Source organism: Alligator mississippiensis, chromosome 1 (genome assembly GCF_030867095.1).
Source record: "Alligator mississippiensis isolate rAllMis1 chromosome 1, rAllMis1, whole genome shotgun sequence".
NCBI lineage: Eukaryota > Metazoa > Chordata > Crocodylia > Alligatoridae > Alligator > Alligator mississippiensis.
Genome location: NC_081824.1, coordinates 423,725,787 through 423,745,425, shown reverse-complemented (window position 1 = coordinate 423,745,425; position 19,639 = coordinate 423,725,787). Strand labels below are relative to the sequence as shown.

Sequence of the window (19,639 nt, the reverse complement as noted above, 5' to 3'; positions counted from 1 at the left end):
AGCTATTCACAGACTACCTCAGATATGGCCAAGGTCATGTAAGGATTTCATTGCATTACTGCAGTGCACCATCTTCTGTGCCAGCCGCTTGCTGCTCTGCTACAGACTGCATTACCGTGCATCAGCAAATATGCCAACATGCTGCTATATTTAGTTTTTCAGACAGATTGCTAAAGTAGAGGATGTCAGTTTTTAATCTGACTTTATAAATTTGTAAGTAAAGTAAAAATGAGCTCATTTCCTTTGACCCTGGTCTAGAATGCTTTCTGTTAATCATCTTGTGCTGTTTAGTGATAACTTTACATTATATCAAGGAACTCAAAATCTCAAGCCAAGTAGAATATTACGGCTAAGAGATATACTAGGAGGAATTAGGTTGCCTAGTTTCATTGTCAGGTTTATGCTTTGAGTTTAAAGGACTAGAAACTAGAAACATCACACTTTTTTTACACAGACACACACTCCTATCCAGGATTATCCTACAAAGAACAGGTCCTCTGTTACCTAGAGGAGTTACACGGATGTAGTCATGAAGGTCAGAACAGTGTCACAGGGATTTTCTCTAGTGCTGTTGTTCCCCTCCCTTTGAAATTTTTTCTTAAGTTTCTTTGCCCTCTCCTTTTCACTTTTGCTGTGATGTCTTGCTCCTACGATATAAGTCTCCATTACAAAATTTCTTAAAGGCAAGGGTCATATTTTATATCCTTGATAAAGGGAAAGGTTGAGATTTAGTGGTGGTATGATAGATTTTTGATATATACAGCTAAAAACATTCAAACAAAAAGCACACTGTTTGAATTTTATTTTTATACTTTTTTTTTTTTTAAATATGGGCTACCAAGAGCCACAGACAAGGACTATACACCAAAACGTAATGTGATGCAAGTAAAAATAGCACAAGCAGCTCTTGCTTCTACAGTACTGTTGCTGGGTTTTGCAGTAATTTTTTTTTTTTAAGTGTGAGAGGGATCATTTTTCTCACAATCCCAATTTTTGTGCATGTGTGTAAACACCCCCGATTTATTATTCAGTTTGAAAATTTTACTTCTAATTATTTAAGAGAATGTTTTACATATATTATGACCTACATTGTAAATTCTTCTTCATGTGTTTCTACTTTGCCTAGCATAACAGGACCCTCATCTTTAGCTGGATGTCATAGAAGATATCTATACCACATTCTGATTTGTGTATAAAAGGCTTGGCAGAGTCTTGAGAACATGTTCTGGCACTGTGCTCCGATTCTCCTGGTCTTTAGACTGATGCATGTTGTTTACACAAATTTGCAAAGCCAAGTGTGGACAGGAGGTCGGAGTTTACTTTTTTGGCAGCATGCCAGCGTCACTTAGAATATAGTATGGATATCCCATTCCATGCTATTACTGCAATCATAAGTATTATTAGCAGGGATCCGGGTTTTTCATTCACTGTTGAAAAATGCAGATTTTCTCTTTAAAGGAGAAAAATGCAGGAAACGGCAGGTTTCTCCTTGCAGCATGAGTTCCAGCCTGCAAGGGGCTGGGGGGAGCAGGAGGAGGGTGATCAGGCAGGGGATGCCATGTGCACGTGCACATGCACACATGCACGTGGCAGCCAGGCAGCATGAAAGAGCAGCTCCCACAGCTTGCTGCAGGTAAGGTGTGGGGGAAGGATTGAAGCCCACATAGTGACAGAGGGAGAGAGTTGGGCAGGGTTGGGGCTGGGAACACTGCCCAGCTGGGGTGGTGCATGGAGTTTGAGGTCTGGGGCCAGGGCAGGAATGCACAGCTGCAGAGCCTGGGCAGGGAGCAGGAGGGAGCTGTGGACAGCTCATTCAAGGGGCAGCTGGTGGGCTGGCTCCCCGTCACTGTGCACACTTCCAAGGGGAGACATAGGGAGCATGTACCCCCAGATTTGTGCATGGGGCAAAGGTGGATGCAGGCTGCCCACTGCAGGCTTGGGGCTCTCTGCCCTGATGCCCTCCCAGCAGGTGGTACCCGGCGCGGCAGGACAGAGCAGGGAGCGAGGGCTTGGTGCCACCGCTGAGAACCCCACACTGCCATGGCAAGGTGTTCCCTGCCTACCCGGCAGCAGCAGGGCTGGCAGCACAGAGTTGTACCCCTCACTGCCGGACACAGTCAGATAAACTGTGCCCAAGTTGGGGACCCCAAAACTGGGATTTTATTTTTATTTTTTTTGCAGAGAGTTTCAAACTTTTGCTTTTCACAAGTCTTAAAATTTATACCAGCCAACTGTTGATATATATTAGCTTCTCTACTCAACAGAATGACCTTTCTTCACTCAGTTCTGCCCAGTTCTTTGATCTCCAGCACAGGCTCCTACAGCTTGAGTTAAGGGGTGTTGTCATCTGCTAGTGAGCTATAACTGGCTGGACAGAACTAGAATATTGGGAATCAGAATTCCCAAGTATTGAAATAGCATCATTCACATGAGTAGCGGCTTAGTGCTTGATGTAAGGTGCAAAATGGTTACAGCATAAATGTAATTTAAAAACTCCACAGAATATGACTCTTTATTTGGGTGCCTAAGTATTGTATGGGTAAACATTTTGCACACAGGGTTTTTACAGCAGATTAAGAGCTGCCATGCCAAAACATAAGCTTCATTTTTGTAACTAACTGTGATAGATAAAACATTTACTATAGAATTATAGAAAATTAGGGTTGGAAGAGACCTCAGAAGGTCATCTAGTCCAACCCCCTGCTCAAAGCAGGACCATTCCCAACTACATCATTCCAGATGGGGCTTTGTCCAGCTGGACCTTATAAACCTCCAAGGATGGATACTCCACCACTTCTCTAGGTAACTTGTTCCAGTGCTTCACCACCCTCCTAGTGAGAGTTTTTCCTAACATCCAACCTAAACTTTCCTTGCTGCAACTTGAGGCCATTCCCTACTTGACTGTAGGGAACTGAACTCCCAACCTTGAGATTATTCATCTCTGCAGGCAATGACTATACACTAATTTACTGTTTAAGTTTCTTGATAATAAGCAATGTGTGTTCAGTTCAAATTTGTTGTCCAGAAAGAAAACTCTTTTACTACAACATACAGGATCAGTTAAAGAAAACAGGAAGTAGATTAAGAGCAGTAAGTCATCCCTTTACTAAATTATCTCTTACCAGTATTTCCTATTCTTTCCCAATGTATAACATCTTTAACGTGTGCAATATTTTTTTACAATAATTATACTCATAAAAATATTAATTGCTTCAGGGACAGATGCTAACATGTAATTACATTTCTAACAACATTATATGTGGGAAAAGGTTTCCCGGGGGTGCTGAGTCGCTCTGAACAGCTATAGCATTTCTTAGAAAACCTTTTAAGTATTCTGATCAACATATAGTAAGGAACTGGCTTGGAAAATCCAGGAAATGGCATTTCAAAATTCTGTTATTTGTTTTTAAAAGGTAATAAAATACAAATGAAAGACAAAAATGAAGAGATGTGCTTTCCCTGCAGACAGTTGTGGTTTATGTAAAGAAATGATGAGAAACCAAGTACCTATATACTTCTCTGGCATGATTAGGGCAGCATTGCTGTCACTGAAAGGGAAAGGGAAGTGATTTCCTTATTTCCACTCCAGCTTGTACTGTCACTTATTTTAGGAACACCACAGCTAATCAGTTCCTTCCTCATTCAAGTTAGAAGTGTGACTCCACATTAAGTGGATGATAACTTGGTTGTGGGTGGGGAAGAAGGTGATGAAGCACTGAGCAGTTCCAGAACTAACTAGACTTTTTTTCTTCTGGCCATGACAGCTATAAGAGAGAGAGAAATGTGGTAGGTGTGGGGGAGTAAACTGATTCAGGCAGGAAGAATAGGGGATATCTAGGGAAAAGGAGAAAAATAGCAAGGAAAAATTAAAGAAATGGGGAAGTCATGCTCAACTGAACAGCGTAAAGGAGAGAAAAGCAATTCATAGAAATGAACTAGGAAGAAGAAGTATTGCAATGCAGTATATTATTTGAGAGGGGGAAGCAGTGGGGGCTGGGGGTGGCAGGAGGAGTAACAGTTTTCCTTCTCTATGACTTTTTGAGAATTCAGATATTTCTCCTGTTTTGAATCAGGTGAAGAAAACCAAAAAACAAAGTCATTGGGCCCAATCTTATTTGTTGGGGTTTTTTTATTTCGGATAATTTAAAAATATTTCATTTAGATTTCAACCTTTTAAAAACATTTTACTATAAATTTACTTAAATTTCAAAATAAACTGTTTAACTTGAAAAACAGTACTTTTAATTTTGAAAAAATATTTTTTTTAAAGCATTTTGATACACACATTTTCCTGCAAATTGGTTGAAATGGAAATTTGTTGAAACTGAATCATTCCCTGGTAAAAGTTTTTTTATTTTCTATAAATCAGCATTGTATGACAAAAATGTTCCATTGAGAAATTTGTTAGCTGTTCTAATTAATAACAGATTTCAGTGGACAAAATTCCATTTCAGTGGTCAGACTGTCAGAAAATCATTTTGCTTCAGTCTCAGAGCATTTTTGGCATTAGATTTGCAGAAAGTTTTTTCGTCTAAGACAGATGCTGAACGTTATCATTCTTGCAGAGACAAAAGAAAAGAAAAGCAATAAAGAAATTTTCCGCTGTCAAAATACAGAAGTGTATTCAAATAATCAGTTGTGTTTAAAATGTACGTGCTAGTGACATGAACTCTTCTTTTTCTTTGGAAATGTCTTAGTCAAGCCCTTAGTCCAACATAAAGATGTTGATCTAAATAGATACTTTAATAAAGAACCAAAAAATATTCAATGCAAATCAAAATAAATCAATGCCACCATTTGATGGAAGCTATTTAGCTTTGGAAAAAAATATAGTCATATTTTTCTTAGGGAAGTTTAAGCATGAAGTGGATACAGCAGATAAAGTTAATGTGCACAAAAATGTAAGATCAGAAATATTTAGAAAAAGATGCATAGAACAGTTAGCAACCCTTACATTCTGTTGATCTAATAGTTAAGTAGATGAATGCAGAGCTACCAATTAAGATCTCAGTTTTCTAGGCCAGAGTGCCAGCCTTTTCACTAGATCAGCACCTTTGCCAGCTGATCCACTGAATCAGATACATTAGCTGCAAAACAATTCAGCTCCATGTTTCTACTAAAGTGTCCCTTGGAAAGAACTGAGGATGCAATTCTGGAACAGAGGGTAATGAGAATTTAAAAAAATAAGAGAACACAAGGTTAGCAGACTAGTTTAAGCCAGCTTCCCAGGCATTAAGCATACAAGTGCGGTAATAAAGGGACAAAAATAATGAAAATGAAAATCCACAGTTGTTTAGCTTTAATCAGCATTCAATACTCTGCTGTTTCAGTCATGAAAAATATAAAATCATTTTTTTGAGTGGATCCAAAAAATCCTGTAATTTATAATTTGACAAATGGTTATTTGGCAAAATGATTTATCTAGCCTTTCTTTAAACTCATTTGCAAAATTGTGCCAGTAGGATCAAAAACCAATATCTAATCTCTCCTATTTGGGAAACAGCTATAATTCTCTATATTTCTTTCTTGTGTTCAGTTACTGTTAAGAAAGCCATTAATGCCTCACATAATTATAAACAGTCACAAAATAAATGACATCCTGCTGCTAAATAAACAAACTTATACCATAAATTCTTGATAGCCACATTAGTTGGCCAGTGACCTATCCTTGATAATCTGCACATGGCTTTGCCAAAGTCCTCATAAAGACAAATACACTTGAAGACAGTGCCCAAAAAGATACCCTCCCTTTGAAAACTGACAAATTTTACATCACTGATTGCTGTAGCTGTTCAAGGGCATTCAGAAATAAAATGACTCCAACTGCAAGTATAGATAAGACTGCTGCCAGGCTCCTCAGCACAGAATATATTGTGAACATAAGGTAAACTGATATATTAATTGCTATCAGCAGATTCAACAACAAATACATTTAGATTCTCATATGCATATTTAATACATTCATATATCTCACACTGATACTGACTCCACAGAAATACTTCATTTCTTCCTGCTATTTCAGCAGTCACTTTGAAACCTGCAAGTCCAAAGTAGCAGAATTTTCAACTTTTCTACAGTCTAAGATCAGAACAACTAAAGCGTGGGTGCCTTTCTCCAGATGTGTGACTCAAAGTGAAGAGCCTCAGAACCTTATGGAGTCAATGAAGAGAGCTAGGCACCTCCAAATGGCCATCCAGACTGCCTAGGCACAGTTACACAGAGCCAGCCAACACACAACATTGTGCACAAGGCTCTTCCTGAACATCCACTCCACCTCAGAGCTTAGGCATTCTGACTATTCAGGATGCAAAGGAGAGGCACATAATTGCCACCACAGGCAATGTATGAATGCTAAGTGGTTGGAACACTCCCCTGCAAAGTGGAAGACTTGGTTATAAGGACTCTTTAGCTAACGGGACTCAAACTCACATCTCTTATGTTCCATCCCTCCTAACAACCAGGCCACCCCCCACAACCCGAACAGGACGGGACAGGACAGGACTGGACCCAGGCAGCCTCTGCCTGTCCTGTCCCCTAGCTAGAGTTGCTCCTTGGTCACAGGTAAGTGCTGCAAAGTGCTGCAGCCTGCTGTGTCCCTTGCCCAGCTCTGAGATTCCCCGCAGGGCTGCTGGCCCTGCTCTCTGTGACAGCAGGGCCAGCACCTGCTCCCTGCTCAACCCCAGCTCTGTCTATTTGTAGGCACTGGGGTGAAGCACCTCTGCCACATGGCTCCCCATCCCTGGCCATGCCCCTGTCCTGGGTGCTGCTGGCAGCTCTCCAGGGCTGGCATCACAGGGATAACCATGTGGGGGCCCAGAGAGCTGGTACATGGAGCGTGTCCAGCACATCATCCCTGTCTAGCCCTGGCTGTGCCCACCCCAATCCCAAGTGTCCAGGCCCCCAGCTGGACCCAGGAGGAGGTACGCAACCTTGTGGCACTCTGGGGCAGGACTGACATCCAGAAGCAGTTTACACAGCGTGGGTGCTTGAATGCCCACATTTATGAGGCCATTTCTGCCAGGATGTGTGCACAAGGCCACTCAAGGATGGCACTGCAGTGCTGCGTGAAGGCCAAGGTGTTGCAGACACAGTGGGTGGCCATGACCGACTTCAGTCATCAGTTCAGGCATGCCCAGAAGACCATGCCCTTCACACATGAGCTGACCTGCATTTTGGTGCCCCAGGAGATGGGCTGCACCCCGGCGAGTGCCACCAGCAGGGGAGGCCTGCCCTTGCCCACACCCTGCCCTGATGCCTCTGGAGGTACATCACCAGAGGAGGGGACCTCAGGCCTTCACTGCGCCCCCCCCCCCCCCCGGCACCCACTGGGCAGCTCAGGGAGTCCTGCCCAGTGGCTGCCTCACCTTCAGCCCAGACTCACACCACACCATGAGGAATGGCCAGCTACACCACTGCTGACCACCAGCTCCTCCCAGGTCTGCATGCTGCCAGCCATGAGCACTGGGCTCAGCCAGACACTACCACTAACAGGGAGCCCCATGCCAAGCCACCAGCCTCAGTAGCCCCAGACATGTGGCAAGTCCTGCACTGAAGGAGGGTCCTCCCAGTCCCTGGCTCTGCCCCTGGCCCTAGCCCCTGCCCCTGCCCCCTCTCCCCTGGCCCCAGGTTCCCCCCTACAGAGCGTGCAGAGAAGCAGGACACAATTCAAAACTTTGTTGAACAGCCTGTGTCCCTGAAGCTGGGTGGGCACAGGATTCTCATGCTGGGGAAGGTTTTGATACCAGCAGCGAAGTCTTCCTCAGCAGCGGGGGGCACATACGTGTAGCGGTGTGGCCGCCTGCGGCAGCTTGCTGCTGCCACACTCCCACCACTGACAGCACTGTTACTGCCTGCAGCAGCTCACTGTGCCCCCCCCGCCCAGCCTCCGGGTGCATGTGGCATTCATGCAGTGGGAGCACTGGAGCAATGCCATGTGGAGCTGCCCCAGCAGCAACTAACCAGTCAGGGCTGGGCACTGGAGCCCATGTCCAGGCCCCCCCATGCCAGGCCTCCAGCCCTGGCCCCACAGGGCCCCTGGGTCCCACCCGCCACCCCACAGCAAGTCTCCATCTGGGCCTTGGAGGAAGGTCTCCACTGCCTCCCACCTTCCTGGGCTGCTGGGAAATGGAGTCCAGATGCTGGCTGGATCTGCCATTTTGCCCACCCCTTCCCTAACCACTAAGCTACTAAGACTAAAACATGGGAGTTTCTTCTGAAACTTGTGCTCAGGCACACATGTATCTTCCTGCTTATAAGCTATACACATATGATTACACATCAAGACTTCAGAATAACAAAAATACTTAAGTGCCAAACTGCTTAACTGACGGTCTATGAAGCCAGAAGACTATTATTTAAGTGCACAGAGTGTGACAGAATTCTATCCTAAGTGTCTAGGGGTTGGCAAGCTATCACCTGTGGTGCTGGAGGCAGCAGATGGGTGCTTTCCAGTGTTGCATCGCATCTGGTTGATGCAGAAAAGCAGCTATGGTAGCATTTGGGTCCTAATACATTCTGCCTTGGACCCAAGATTAAGGGTTGTTAACAACTATGGAGTGAAGAGATTAGCAGGAATCAAGTAGATAATAATGAGCCACAAAGTCAATTGATTCTGTTGGCTTTATTTGAGCAGAAATAAGGCTGTCCATACCAAGCAGTTGAGCCTGCTAAACGTTGCCAACCATCAGATGAACATTTGTGAACAATAGTACAAAACTGTGTAAAGCTATAGCACCAAACAAAATGCAGAACTTAAGTCTGGTATTCAGAAATTCCTATGGATGTATCATTAAGATATATAAATACTTTCATTATATACCTACATTATGCCTCAATAAACTTTCAGGAGAGTGTTACTCATAAACAATACAATGTCTTCTGTAGAAGACAATGGACTTACCTGCTTTCTCTCTGCTCAGTTTCTGAAAAAGCAGCTGTAAGAAAAAAAAAGTTGTTTTTTTTAGTTTACCAATAATATATTTTGCCAAATAGGTTTAGGATATAGAATTAACAACAATAAGAGTAGATTTTGAACATGGATACATCATTATAATCTTTTTTGGCCATTGGAACCCTGAACTCTTAAGAAAAGACACTGGAAACAAAATACTTATTTTTTTTTAAACTTCTATTAGGGACCCGATTCATAAGTGTAACAGCCAACTGAGGGATTTAGCTAATATTAAAAAGTATTTGATCTGTCCGATTCAAATCTCCCATAGTAGCTGAAAATTATGAACATGGTGTTAAAGTCACGTTCAGATGCTCCTTTGGATCTGTCACTTCCCCCATGCAAGGATTTTATCTTCAAGATAAGTTAATGTCCTCATTTTGAAAGCCAGTGACTAAATATTATTTATCAGTCATCCTCCCCCTATACAGAACTAGGTATTATGACAAACTTAAAATCTCTCCAGGGAATGAACTTTGGAAACAAAATGAGTTTAATATAAAATGTGCAGTTTCATTTAGTTTATGTGTTTCTGATTCTACTGGATGCCAGTGAGTTTATAGGTACAAACCGATTTGAGTTTGCAGGCGTATGGAGATATAGCCACTCTTATTTCTTGCTATCACACATCCTTTGATCCTGTCACATGATAGTCTCCATATGGACAACCATCTGCACTAAGACCTCAGAAGCTTTAAACTGCTCTATTATCATTCCTGTAACACACTTCCTCTTCTGCCTTGATGAGGATCATCCATGCAAAGATAACTTCAAATAAAAATTTCCTTGAAGCTTTTATATTATATGGTTTTAATGAGTTTTGCCGAGATATTGGGAATTTTCCCTTGTCAAATACAAGGGAGAACTGAGTTAGGATTGGTCTTTATATTGCACCCTTTTTTGGTGAGGGAGCCTGAAGTTTCCATCTTTATTAAATACATGCATGTGTTTTCATAAATACAGCAAGTTAAATAAACAGTTAAATAATTTCTGTTATACCTTAAATAAAGTATAAATTATGACAGTAGATCCTGTATTCAAGCGCCCAGATCCAAAAGCACCATTAACTCCATCAGCTAGCCCTTCTAAGTTTTACTTGGTTAGAGAGGAAGGCACCAGTAGGTATATGGACACTCCAAACCATGGGCAACCAAGCAGGAGCTGATCTGTGGGGGATGGGGTTGAGGGTACAGTTGCACCCCACTTTAATTCCTGCTCCACTGAAAGTTTAAAACAAACAGCCTGGTGTGGACAGCCTCATTTCTACTCAAACAGAACCGAAAGAGTCAATTGACTTTGACTCATTATTGTTAACAACCCTTAATCTTCCTTTAGTCAAGCTAGCCTTTCTTCTACCATTATCCTGTTATCTATTCCTGGTAATGTTCCTCTGCTCACCTCCAGCATCTCCAATAAAGGTATATTACTACCCAGGAACCTGTACTGGACAGTGTCATGCCAGGTCATGGGTGGCCAGATGTGGGGGTCACCCAGTATCTGAAGAAGCAATCAAGATCCAAGGGGAGTGGGCAGAGTCCAAGTGTAGGGGAGCTGGGAGGCCAGAAGCCAGGAGGTCCATCTAAAGAACCAAGTCAGAGATGAAGAGGATCAGACAGAGCACAGGTTCACAAGGCCTAAAAGCAGGTTAAGCTGTTCTGTGGGGCCAGGGGCATGAGGGGTGATGGGATTTGGGGTTGTGGGGCTGAAATGGGATTAAGTGGGGGTGGGAGCAAGAAGGATTGTGGGTGAGAGATGCTTAGGGGATATAACGGTTGTCGCAGAGTACATGGGTACCCTGCTCCTAAAGAGGAGAAACTGCTAGGTAAAGAGCCCTAGCAGTAAGTAAAGAGCACAGCTGTTGGTTACCAGGGGCAACTGGAGCTCGCAAGCGACCCACACCTGCCAGTGGTCAGCTGAATAAAAGGGGCAGGGCCTGGCTCCCTTATAAACCCCAGGGGCTGAGGCCAGAGGGCAGTTCCCTGCCAGCAGCCAGAGAGGAAGGAGCTTTCCCTGAGCAGAGCTGCGAGGAGAGGCCTGATCACAGGTACAGCCCATGCCGGATAAAGGATGGCACACCCCTGGGGTGTTTGAGTAATGCAGTTTTAGCCAGGTGGCTTTAAGTTCTGTTATAGCCAAGGGGGCTTGTGTTTGTGTTGCTGTTTGTCACCGGTGGTTTGGGTGAGGCTATTAGGGGTTGGAGGAGGCCTCATAGGGGCCCACAGCAGTGTGAGGACCTGAGTGCCAGTGAGGACACAGCATTCAGGGTGCACTGACCCCAGCACCAGAAAGGGAGCAGTTGAGAGGCCCCAGAGAGAGAGGCATTGATGGGAAGCCCCAATGCAGGTGCGGTGAGCCCCAGGAGAGGGGGCGGCATTGTGGAGAAGGCCCAGAGAAGAGGGCGTCATTGTGAGATAGGGCCATGGAGAACCCTAGCACCAGAGAGGGCGCAGATCAAAAGAGGGAGGGGCCAGATTATAGCAAGGCTGAGACCTAACAACGTCTATTCCATCTACGAGGTTTGGGGTGTGGTACAGGGGTGGTTGGAGCCACACGTAGCCCATAAGGCTAGGGTGCCCCTGAAGCACCCATTGCAGGGCGGGACCCACAAGGGGTCCGTGAGTCCACGGGGTCAGATATTACAGCAAACCATGTCCAAGAGGACATAAGGCAGCCTCCCATATAGTTAATCTCCATCAAAGATGTGGCGGGCGAGAAGTGAGGGTGCCCTTTGGGCCAACTTGGCACAGGAAGGGGTCCTTGGGAAGATCACGACCATCCTGTAGGACCTCGCGCCATGACAACGGTATACAGTGAGGTTTAAATATTCAAGGGGACAGTGGATGGCTCAGTGGGGTGCAAAGGGGTTGGGGGTATGCTGGACTTGGGGCACAATAGGATGGAGCTGAGCATGTGGATATGTGGGATAATAAATGACAGAGTGGAGCCAGGGGGCCACTTCAGGTAACGGAGCCAATGCCTAGAGGGCAGTGAGGGGCATGGTAGAGTGTCTAGGGAAGGGGTAGGCAAAATGCAGCTCACGGGCTGGATCTAGTCCTCCAGTTCATGGGCAGGCACCCATGAATTAATTGTATCTGGCTTGGCCTGTGACTGCCCCTGCTGCACTCTGCATGGGGCCAAGCCCCACCCACTTCCACTGTGGCAGAGCACTGTGTTCCCACAGCTTCCAGGTGGGGCTGCTGCTGCAGCTGCCTCCGGAAATGCTTGGCTCCCCCAGCCTCCAGTGGCTCCTCCTCCTTTCACTGCTGCAGCACTCTGAGCAGCAGATAGGGAAGTGACAATGGTAAGGTGCAACTGAGTGGGAGCCCAGAACATGGTGCCAGGCCTGGCAGGAGTGTGGAACTCAGACACTGGAGCCAGGGCTGTCTGGTGTGCAGAGCCATGGGACCTGTGCTGGGCAGGAGCGTTGGCAGAAACGTGCAGAGTGGCAGGAGCACAGAGTCTGGGTTGGTAGAAGCATGCAGCCTGAGTTGGTGGGAGCATGGGGTCAGCCTGGTTTCACTGCGCAGGACTCTCAGCAGCTGATGTGCAACTCCTGGGACTTGGGGACAGGGGAGGCCTTGTGTGATGAAGCCAGTAGCCTTCCCCACTCCCTGCTGTCATGTGCAGCTTCTGGGCCTCAGTTGGGAGTGGCAGGGAGCCCCTGTGATGGAGCTAGGCCCCACTCCCTGCTGCCTTAGTGGGAGCCCAGAGCATGGTGCCAGAGCTGGTAGAAGTGTGTGGCTGTGAGAAGCACGTGGCATCAGGGAGCAGGACAAGGCTGGCCAGCAGGGAGCAGGACCAGGCACATGACATCAGGAAACAGGACGAGGTGGGCCCAGCTTCATCATGCAGGTCTCCCTGCAGGTCATAAGTGCCCAGAGGGCCAATCGCCTGCTGCTGCCACCGGTGTTAGGGGCTGTGCGCCATGTGGGGGGCATGTGGGAAGGGGCCTGTGACAGGTCGCCCTCCCCAGCGCCATCTTCCGGATCATCTGTGCCTTACACGGGACACCCTTGGAGCCCTCTTGGACCTCTGCTGTCCTGCTCTAATCTCGTCTGCCACGTCTTGATGTTATTAGTATGTGAGCGGGAGACTACCAATCCTATTGTGTATGTTGAGGGTCTCTCCTATAAGGTTCTGACCCCGTACCTAAGCCTCATGGGCTATGCATGGCTCCTACCACCCCAATACCATGCCCCAAGCCTCGCAGAGGGAATAGACGTTGTTCAGTCTCTCTTTCTGTCTCCCTCCTTCCACGCCCTTCTCTCAGGCCTTCACTGTAGTGCCGCCCTTCTCTCGGGCCTTCCCTGTAGTGCCGCCCTCCTCTGGGGTTTTTCTACCATGCAGCCCTCTCTCAGGTCTTTTCTACCATGCCGCCCTCTCTCGGGGCTCCTCAGTAATGCTGCCCCCCTTCTCCGGGGCTCACCACACTGCTGCCCCCTCCTCTGGGGCTCACCACGCCTGCACTGGGGCTTCTCCACAATGCCCCCTTCTCTGGGGCTTCTCAGCTGCCCCTCTTCTCCAGGACTCACCGCACTGCTGCCCCCTTCTCCGGGGCTCACCATGCCTGCACTGGGGCTTCTCCACAATGCCCTCTTCTCTGGGGCTGGGGTCTATACACCCCGAATACTGCACCCTCACCAGCGCTGGGATCCCCACACTAGTGTGAGTCCCCTATGAGGCCTCCTCCATCCCGTGATAGCCTCACCCAAACCTCCGGTTATAAACAACATAACAAAACACAAGCCCCTAGGCTATAACATAACTTAAAGCCGCCTGGCTTATAGCCGTCATCCTTTACCCGGCTTGGGTTGTACCTGCGGTTCTCGGCTCATTGCTCGGGGAGCTCCTTCCTCTCTAGCTGCTGGCAGAGAACTGCTGCCTGGCCTCCTGCTTGTGGTTTATATAGGAGCCAGGCCCTGCCCCTTCTTGTCAGCTGGCTAGGCAGGTGCGGATCATTAGCTCCCTCTAGTTGCCTCAGCAACTGGCACCTGAGGAGTCTTCCCAGCTTTCTCAGTACCAGGCACCATAGTGCCCTGCTACAGGGCCCCACATAGACACCCTGCCATACCCACACTCACATCCCCCAGAGGTGTACACTGTCTATAGTGTAAAAGAGATGGGAGGTATCCCTTATATATCCCTAGTGAAAGAATAAAGATATATATATGCATATAAAGGGGATACCTCTCATCTTTTTTTCCACTGCAGACAGGGGCAAAAAGTAGTCTACTGAAGCTCAGACAGCTCATCAGTGGTCAGACCAGTGGTTTATGACATGTTGGTCCGCTGTGGGGGAGCAATAAATAGCAATATCAACTACATAATCTAGGAATTCTAATTAGATCCAAAGAAGGCGTTCAATGAGCAGCAGGGATCCTGGTTTTCCCTGATTTAAAAAAAAAAAATCACAAATTCTCTGATAACCCCCCCCCCCAAAATCCGTGATTAAAATGAAAGGCCACTATATAGATAGGTATCAGTTGAACACAATGTTTTCTTGATATATTCACCATTGTAAAGCAATTTGGAAGTCTACCAGTGCCTCAGTCACTATGATAAAATACATTCTAAACATTTACAGGGGTGTAAGTTGTAGCTGTGTTGGTATAAGGACATAGGCAGACAAGGTTCTTTGAGTAAATTGGATATCTTTTATTAGACCAACTAGATTTAGATTCCTTCTAAATACCTATAAATTTTGGTATTTGATTTTGGGTTTTTTGGAAAATCAGAGCTCTCCTTGTCCCTTTAGTTCACAGAACACAGCCACGCTGGTGCTCCTTACCCCTCCCACCCCCCCAGCCCTGCCAGAGGGGGACCCCAGCTGCCAGCGCTATGGGAACAGGGACCTGGGTCTCCAGTCTCCTGCTTCCTGCAGCAGCACCTGAGCCCTGGCTGCTGCCTGCAGGAAACAGCAGCTGTTGCAAGAGTGGAGCACAGAGCCCAGCTGCCCCCCTTCTGCCTGCTCACTGCAGGCTCAGGTGAGGGGTGGGGCCGACTCCCTGCCACTGCATGTAATCCCAGGGGGACCCGTGCTCCCCAGATTTGTGTGCAGGGCGGAGGCAGGCATGGGATGTCTGCTGCAGGCTTGGGCTCTCCGCCCTGCTGCCCTCCTCCGAGGCCTCCGCAGCCCAGTGCCAGTGACCCAGCACTGGAGGACAGAGCGGAGCCATGTGGGGAAGCTACTTGTCACTGTGAGCTCCATGCTGCTCTGGCAAGGCACCCCCTGTACATGCAATAGCAGCAAGGGACACAACCACTGCCCCCACTGCCTGCAGAGAGCTCTCTGAAAAATAGTTAAATCCACAGGTTTCTCCATTAAAAGGAGAAATCTGTGTTTTCCTAAGGTAAAGAAGGAAATCCATGTTTTTCTCTGTTTTCCCACAGGAAATGGAAAACACGGATCCCTGATGATCAGATACAAGCAGTGACCAGAACTCTTCTACCTGTACCTAGTTAAACAGTTGTGACCTCTTCTTTGGGCCTTGTTACACATTAATTTTAGGTGGCTCCTAGAGCTCTTAACCCCTAGATTGTCCACACATTAACACCTTAAACTAGTTTTAAGCACACTTTAGGCAGCTTAAAGTTGTACCAATTTAAAGCAGTTTTATCTCTCATCTGTGTTATCCAGAATACAGTGTCCCAACCCTCACCCTCCTGTTTTTTGTGGATAAACTTTCTCCGGAACTCTACTGCTCAAGGGGTAGTTGTGGCACCAAGACAACTTCTCCTCTTGCCCCTGGAGGCGGGACCTTCCTGCCCCCAGGGGTGTGCCCCCATGCAAACAGCCTGCAGTATACATGCCAGGTCACAGGGCTAGTCAGATCACAGGGAATGGATGAGTCCAGGAGTGGGGTATAGAGAAGGTCCAGGGAACAAAGTAGGCGGCCAGATTGGATCCCCATGAGCTGGGCCTTCCCTCCTGGGTCAGGGGCAATAGAAGAAGTGCCTTTCTTCACTTCTCCCACCTCCCAGCCACCCCAGGAAGAATGACCACCCCCCATTCCCAATCCCAAATCCCAATGTATTAAAACATGAGGCCTTTTTTAATTTACTTCCTCTTTATTGCTTTTTGAATTCTTTTTTTTTTTTTCTTTCTTTTTTATTTTTTCCTTCAGGGGCTGTCTTCCTTCAATTCCCCACCCTTTCTCTACCCACAATTCCTTTCTACCTCCTACTTCATTATTAATCCCCATTCCATTAACTCTCCATTTTCCAGCTTCATGTTTCTGCCCCTCTCTGCCCCACAACCCATATCTCCCCCTCTCCCCCACTGAGACCAGAAACAGAAGCCTGTCCTGGCTCACCAGGCCTGTACTGGCAACTGTCAGCTGTAGCTCCAAATCAGACCTCTGTTCACCAGCCTTTCAGTGGCAAGTCTCTACTGTGCAGGTATGGGACAGTCAGAGAAGGTTTTTAGCTCTAAGGTGTGACTGCTCTGAACTCGAGCTAGCACTAACACCAATCGACATTTGAGCAGCGCAAAGTGCTCAACCCCATTATCAGGGACTTTTTCACGAAAACTGATGCAAAATGTAAGTTGTCCACTTCTTATGTAGAGTTTTTCACTGGGAATACATTACACTGTTGCATCACAGTTTGCCATCAGCTTTTAGATGGGATTGAAGTTGTTGTTAACCTTTAAAACTGCACAGGGTCTTAGAGTTATCTACTTAAGAGAGAGAACCAGTCTTCGCAAGTCATACTGTCAGAGAAGCGCTTAGCAGGAATGATTATACTACAGCAGTGGTTCTCAACCTTTTTATATTCAAGGTACCCCTTGTTAGACTTGAGGCACCCTTTGGAGAATGCTAGCTCTTAGTTTCCAAATTTTTTTATTTTTTTTTTTAACTATGGAAAAATAACAGCTATTTTTCTGTTACACAGATCCCAGAAAGACTGCAACACGTGAGAATGTTTTGAACACTATGGATTCCTATTTGTAAATTCTGGGTGTATCTTGTGAATAATGTTTGCACATCTAACAGTGCTAACATTGCATGGCACCTTGGGCCACAATTAAAAGGATCTTAAGGCACTGCTATAGCACCCTGGTTGAGAGCTGCTGAGCCAGAGACCCTTTGGTTTAGAAAGGAAGGCACTTCTTGGGGGGATATGCTCCATATCAAGACCACAAACTTTGTAACTACTGCCTCCCTTGAACCAAAAATCCCTCCATTTTTTTTATCTTTACAGTATGGTCTATTTTTTTCAGTCTTTTTGAGAAACTTAAGAAAACATAGGACTAGAGTCTTCAGAGAAGACTGAATATCAGTTGTTTATCAGCATATTTGTTCCTGTATAGGTACCTGATTTTTGTTATTCAGTTTGTGCTTTTAAATTAGTCAAAATACAAAAGCACAGGATTAAGTATTTTTAATGTTATGTAAATAATAACTCAGTCCTGGCCTCATACTTAGTTGTAATGTGTTCCAGCCTAGCCACAGGGACACAGTTGTTACTGTGCAATCAGCCTCAGGCTACAATAACTTCCTAAGTCCTTTTAGGACAATAGATAAAATAGATGCAAATTATAGCTGGAACAAACCCAAATAGCAACAGAAATATGCCAGATTAAAAGTGATTTATGGAAATGATAATGGTAATGCGTGATAGAACTGATTGTATAACAAGGTACACTTATTGGAAGACTCCCATCCCATTTAAACAGCCTGGCAGCATCCAATCAAATAAACAGAAATCATGTACTGGGAAAATACAAATTTAGCTAAAAGGCTACTGCAGCACCTGCTGCTCTGAATAATAAAGAAATCATTTGCTAACAAGTCCAGCTGTAGTCCTTTTGCAAGGGGAAGTATCAAATAGAATCCAAAGACAAATCAAATCCTTCTGTGTGGGGTCTGCTGTCTGAGGACATTCATCTCTGTTACATAATGGGCTGTGGATAGTCTTAATCAGTATTCTTTCTACTAGATCACTCTGAGTAAATTTCTGATTACTATACCTTTTGCACCTGGTGCTAGGCAAGGAGAGAGAAAGGTCTTAATTCAACAAGGTAAGCTACTTAAATGCAGACATAATGTTAAGTATGTGAGTATTCCTATTGAAACCACCATACATATCTAAGACTCATTTCTGTAGAGAAGAATATTTAGGACACAGGAAAAAGAGAAGATTAAGATGAATAGAGAAAATAGGGGAGTAAGGGAAAGAAGGGAGAAGATTGTGGAGGTGGACTCCTAAGGAATACTTCAAAATTCTGAAGATAGCCCTGAAAGGGATTCCAAATGTGTAAGTATGCAAATAAGTAAACCAAATAAAGCAGAAATGATGGTAATGAGAAAAAACCAAAACTATGGACCCATCAATGAATCTAAACACTCATCTTGTGATTGAGTTTCCCCAAATATACACATGATCTTTGGCATGTACAAATACAGGTCAGTCGCATCTTACACGGGGGTTACATTCTAAAGTCTGCATGTAAGGTGAAAATCGCGTACAGTGAAATTGCGTATTATCTTGCCAGCGGTGACTGCCTCTGCCTCCAAAACCTCCTGCTGCCACCACGGAGCCGTGCTTAGAGCTGTGCGGCCGGCAGCAGCGGCGCAGCATGGGGTGGTGGTGGGAATGGGTGCTTGCCACCCGCCACCACCACGCTGCCGCTGCCACCCAGCGGCTGGCCACACAGCTCCGGGCACGCGTGCGAACTCAAGCCCTACCCCCCCCCCCTCCCACCCCATGTATAGTTGAATTCGCGCAAGTTAAATGCGCGTATGATGTGACTGACCTGTAATGTGTTTGAAATCTATTGTACTACTATATTAGATAACTTAATAATAACCCAAAAAGTTTATTGTCACATAAAAGCTTTTTCTAACAATGAAAATGAATATGAAATGGTGAATCTAATGGCCTCGGGATCATTTTAATCCTTAACAGCACAATGATTCTGCAATGCCAGATAGTCCTTTAATATCATCTGTCACTTTCACAAAATAAAAATGAGTTTTCTGCCCAAGACTTTTACTTCCCTCTTCCCCATCAAATTACATTAGTTCTTAGTCATTTGAAACCCCCAAAATAAACATTTCAAATATGCTCAAATCTGCCAGTGGTATTCAAAAGTACCTGTCAAACACCAATCATTAACTCTAAGTAAATCACACCCTCAAAGGAAGAAGAAAAATGATTAGCATATCTGTATAGCATGAACATGGCTCTCCTGGACATTTAATAAAAAGCCAGGAAATTCATTCAGCAGAGATAGGGGCTCAAAAATATCATTGTTATCTAATAAAACCTGGCATTTTGACAGGCTCACTTGACATCTGATGTTAATAAAACAGGTTTTATATTTTGTGGGCTTATATTCTATGGGAAAAAAATTAGCTGTAGAGTCCTAAAACATCACACTGTCTGCAAATCGCATTTGATATATTTGGATGACTTTTCTTGTTGATTAACAGTTATGGAAGGACAGCATTTTTAACTGTGCTTGGAAAAGGTCCTGGAAAACACAGACTGGCACTCATGCTTGTAAATAATATTATTGATTAAATAATCTGCCAGGCCTTAATTTAAAGCTATACATACATAAAGCCAGTTCAAAAGGAGCAAGCTAGAAAAACAAAATCATCAGATCAGCAGTAGACACCTTTAATAAGATTGATGTAATTGTGCAAAATAAGACTTTGAACTAAATGCACTCTTTTCTTTTAA

The 19,639-nt window shown here is 45.3% G+C and overlaps 1 protein-coding gene across 4 annotated transcripts in view; it reads right to left on the bottom strand.

The window, feature by feature from the left end:
- Positions 1–19,639, bottom strand: part of STARD13 (StAR related lipid transfer domain containing 13) — a 514,731-nt gene that overhangs the window by 267,275 nt on the left and 227,817 nt on the right. For all 4 annotated transcript variants that reach the window (XR_009456449.1, XM_019498243.2, XM_059717011.1 and 1 more), the window contains one exon: positions 8,900–8,933. Coding sequence is in view for 3 of the 4 variants with exons in the window: in XM_019498243.2 (XP_019353788.1) it covers positions 8,900–8,933 (34 nt within the window). In the remaining variant the exon portion in view is untranslated. The remainder of the gene's footprint in view (positions 1–8,899; positions 8,934–19,639) is intronic.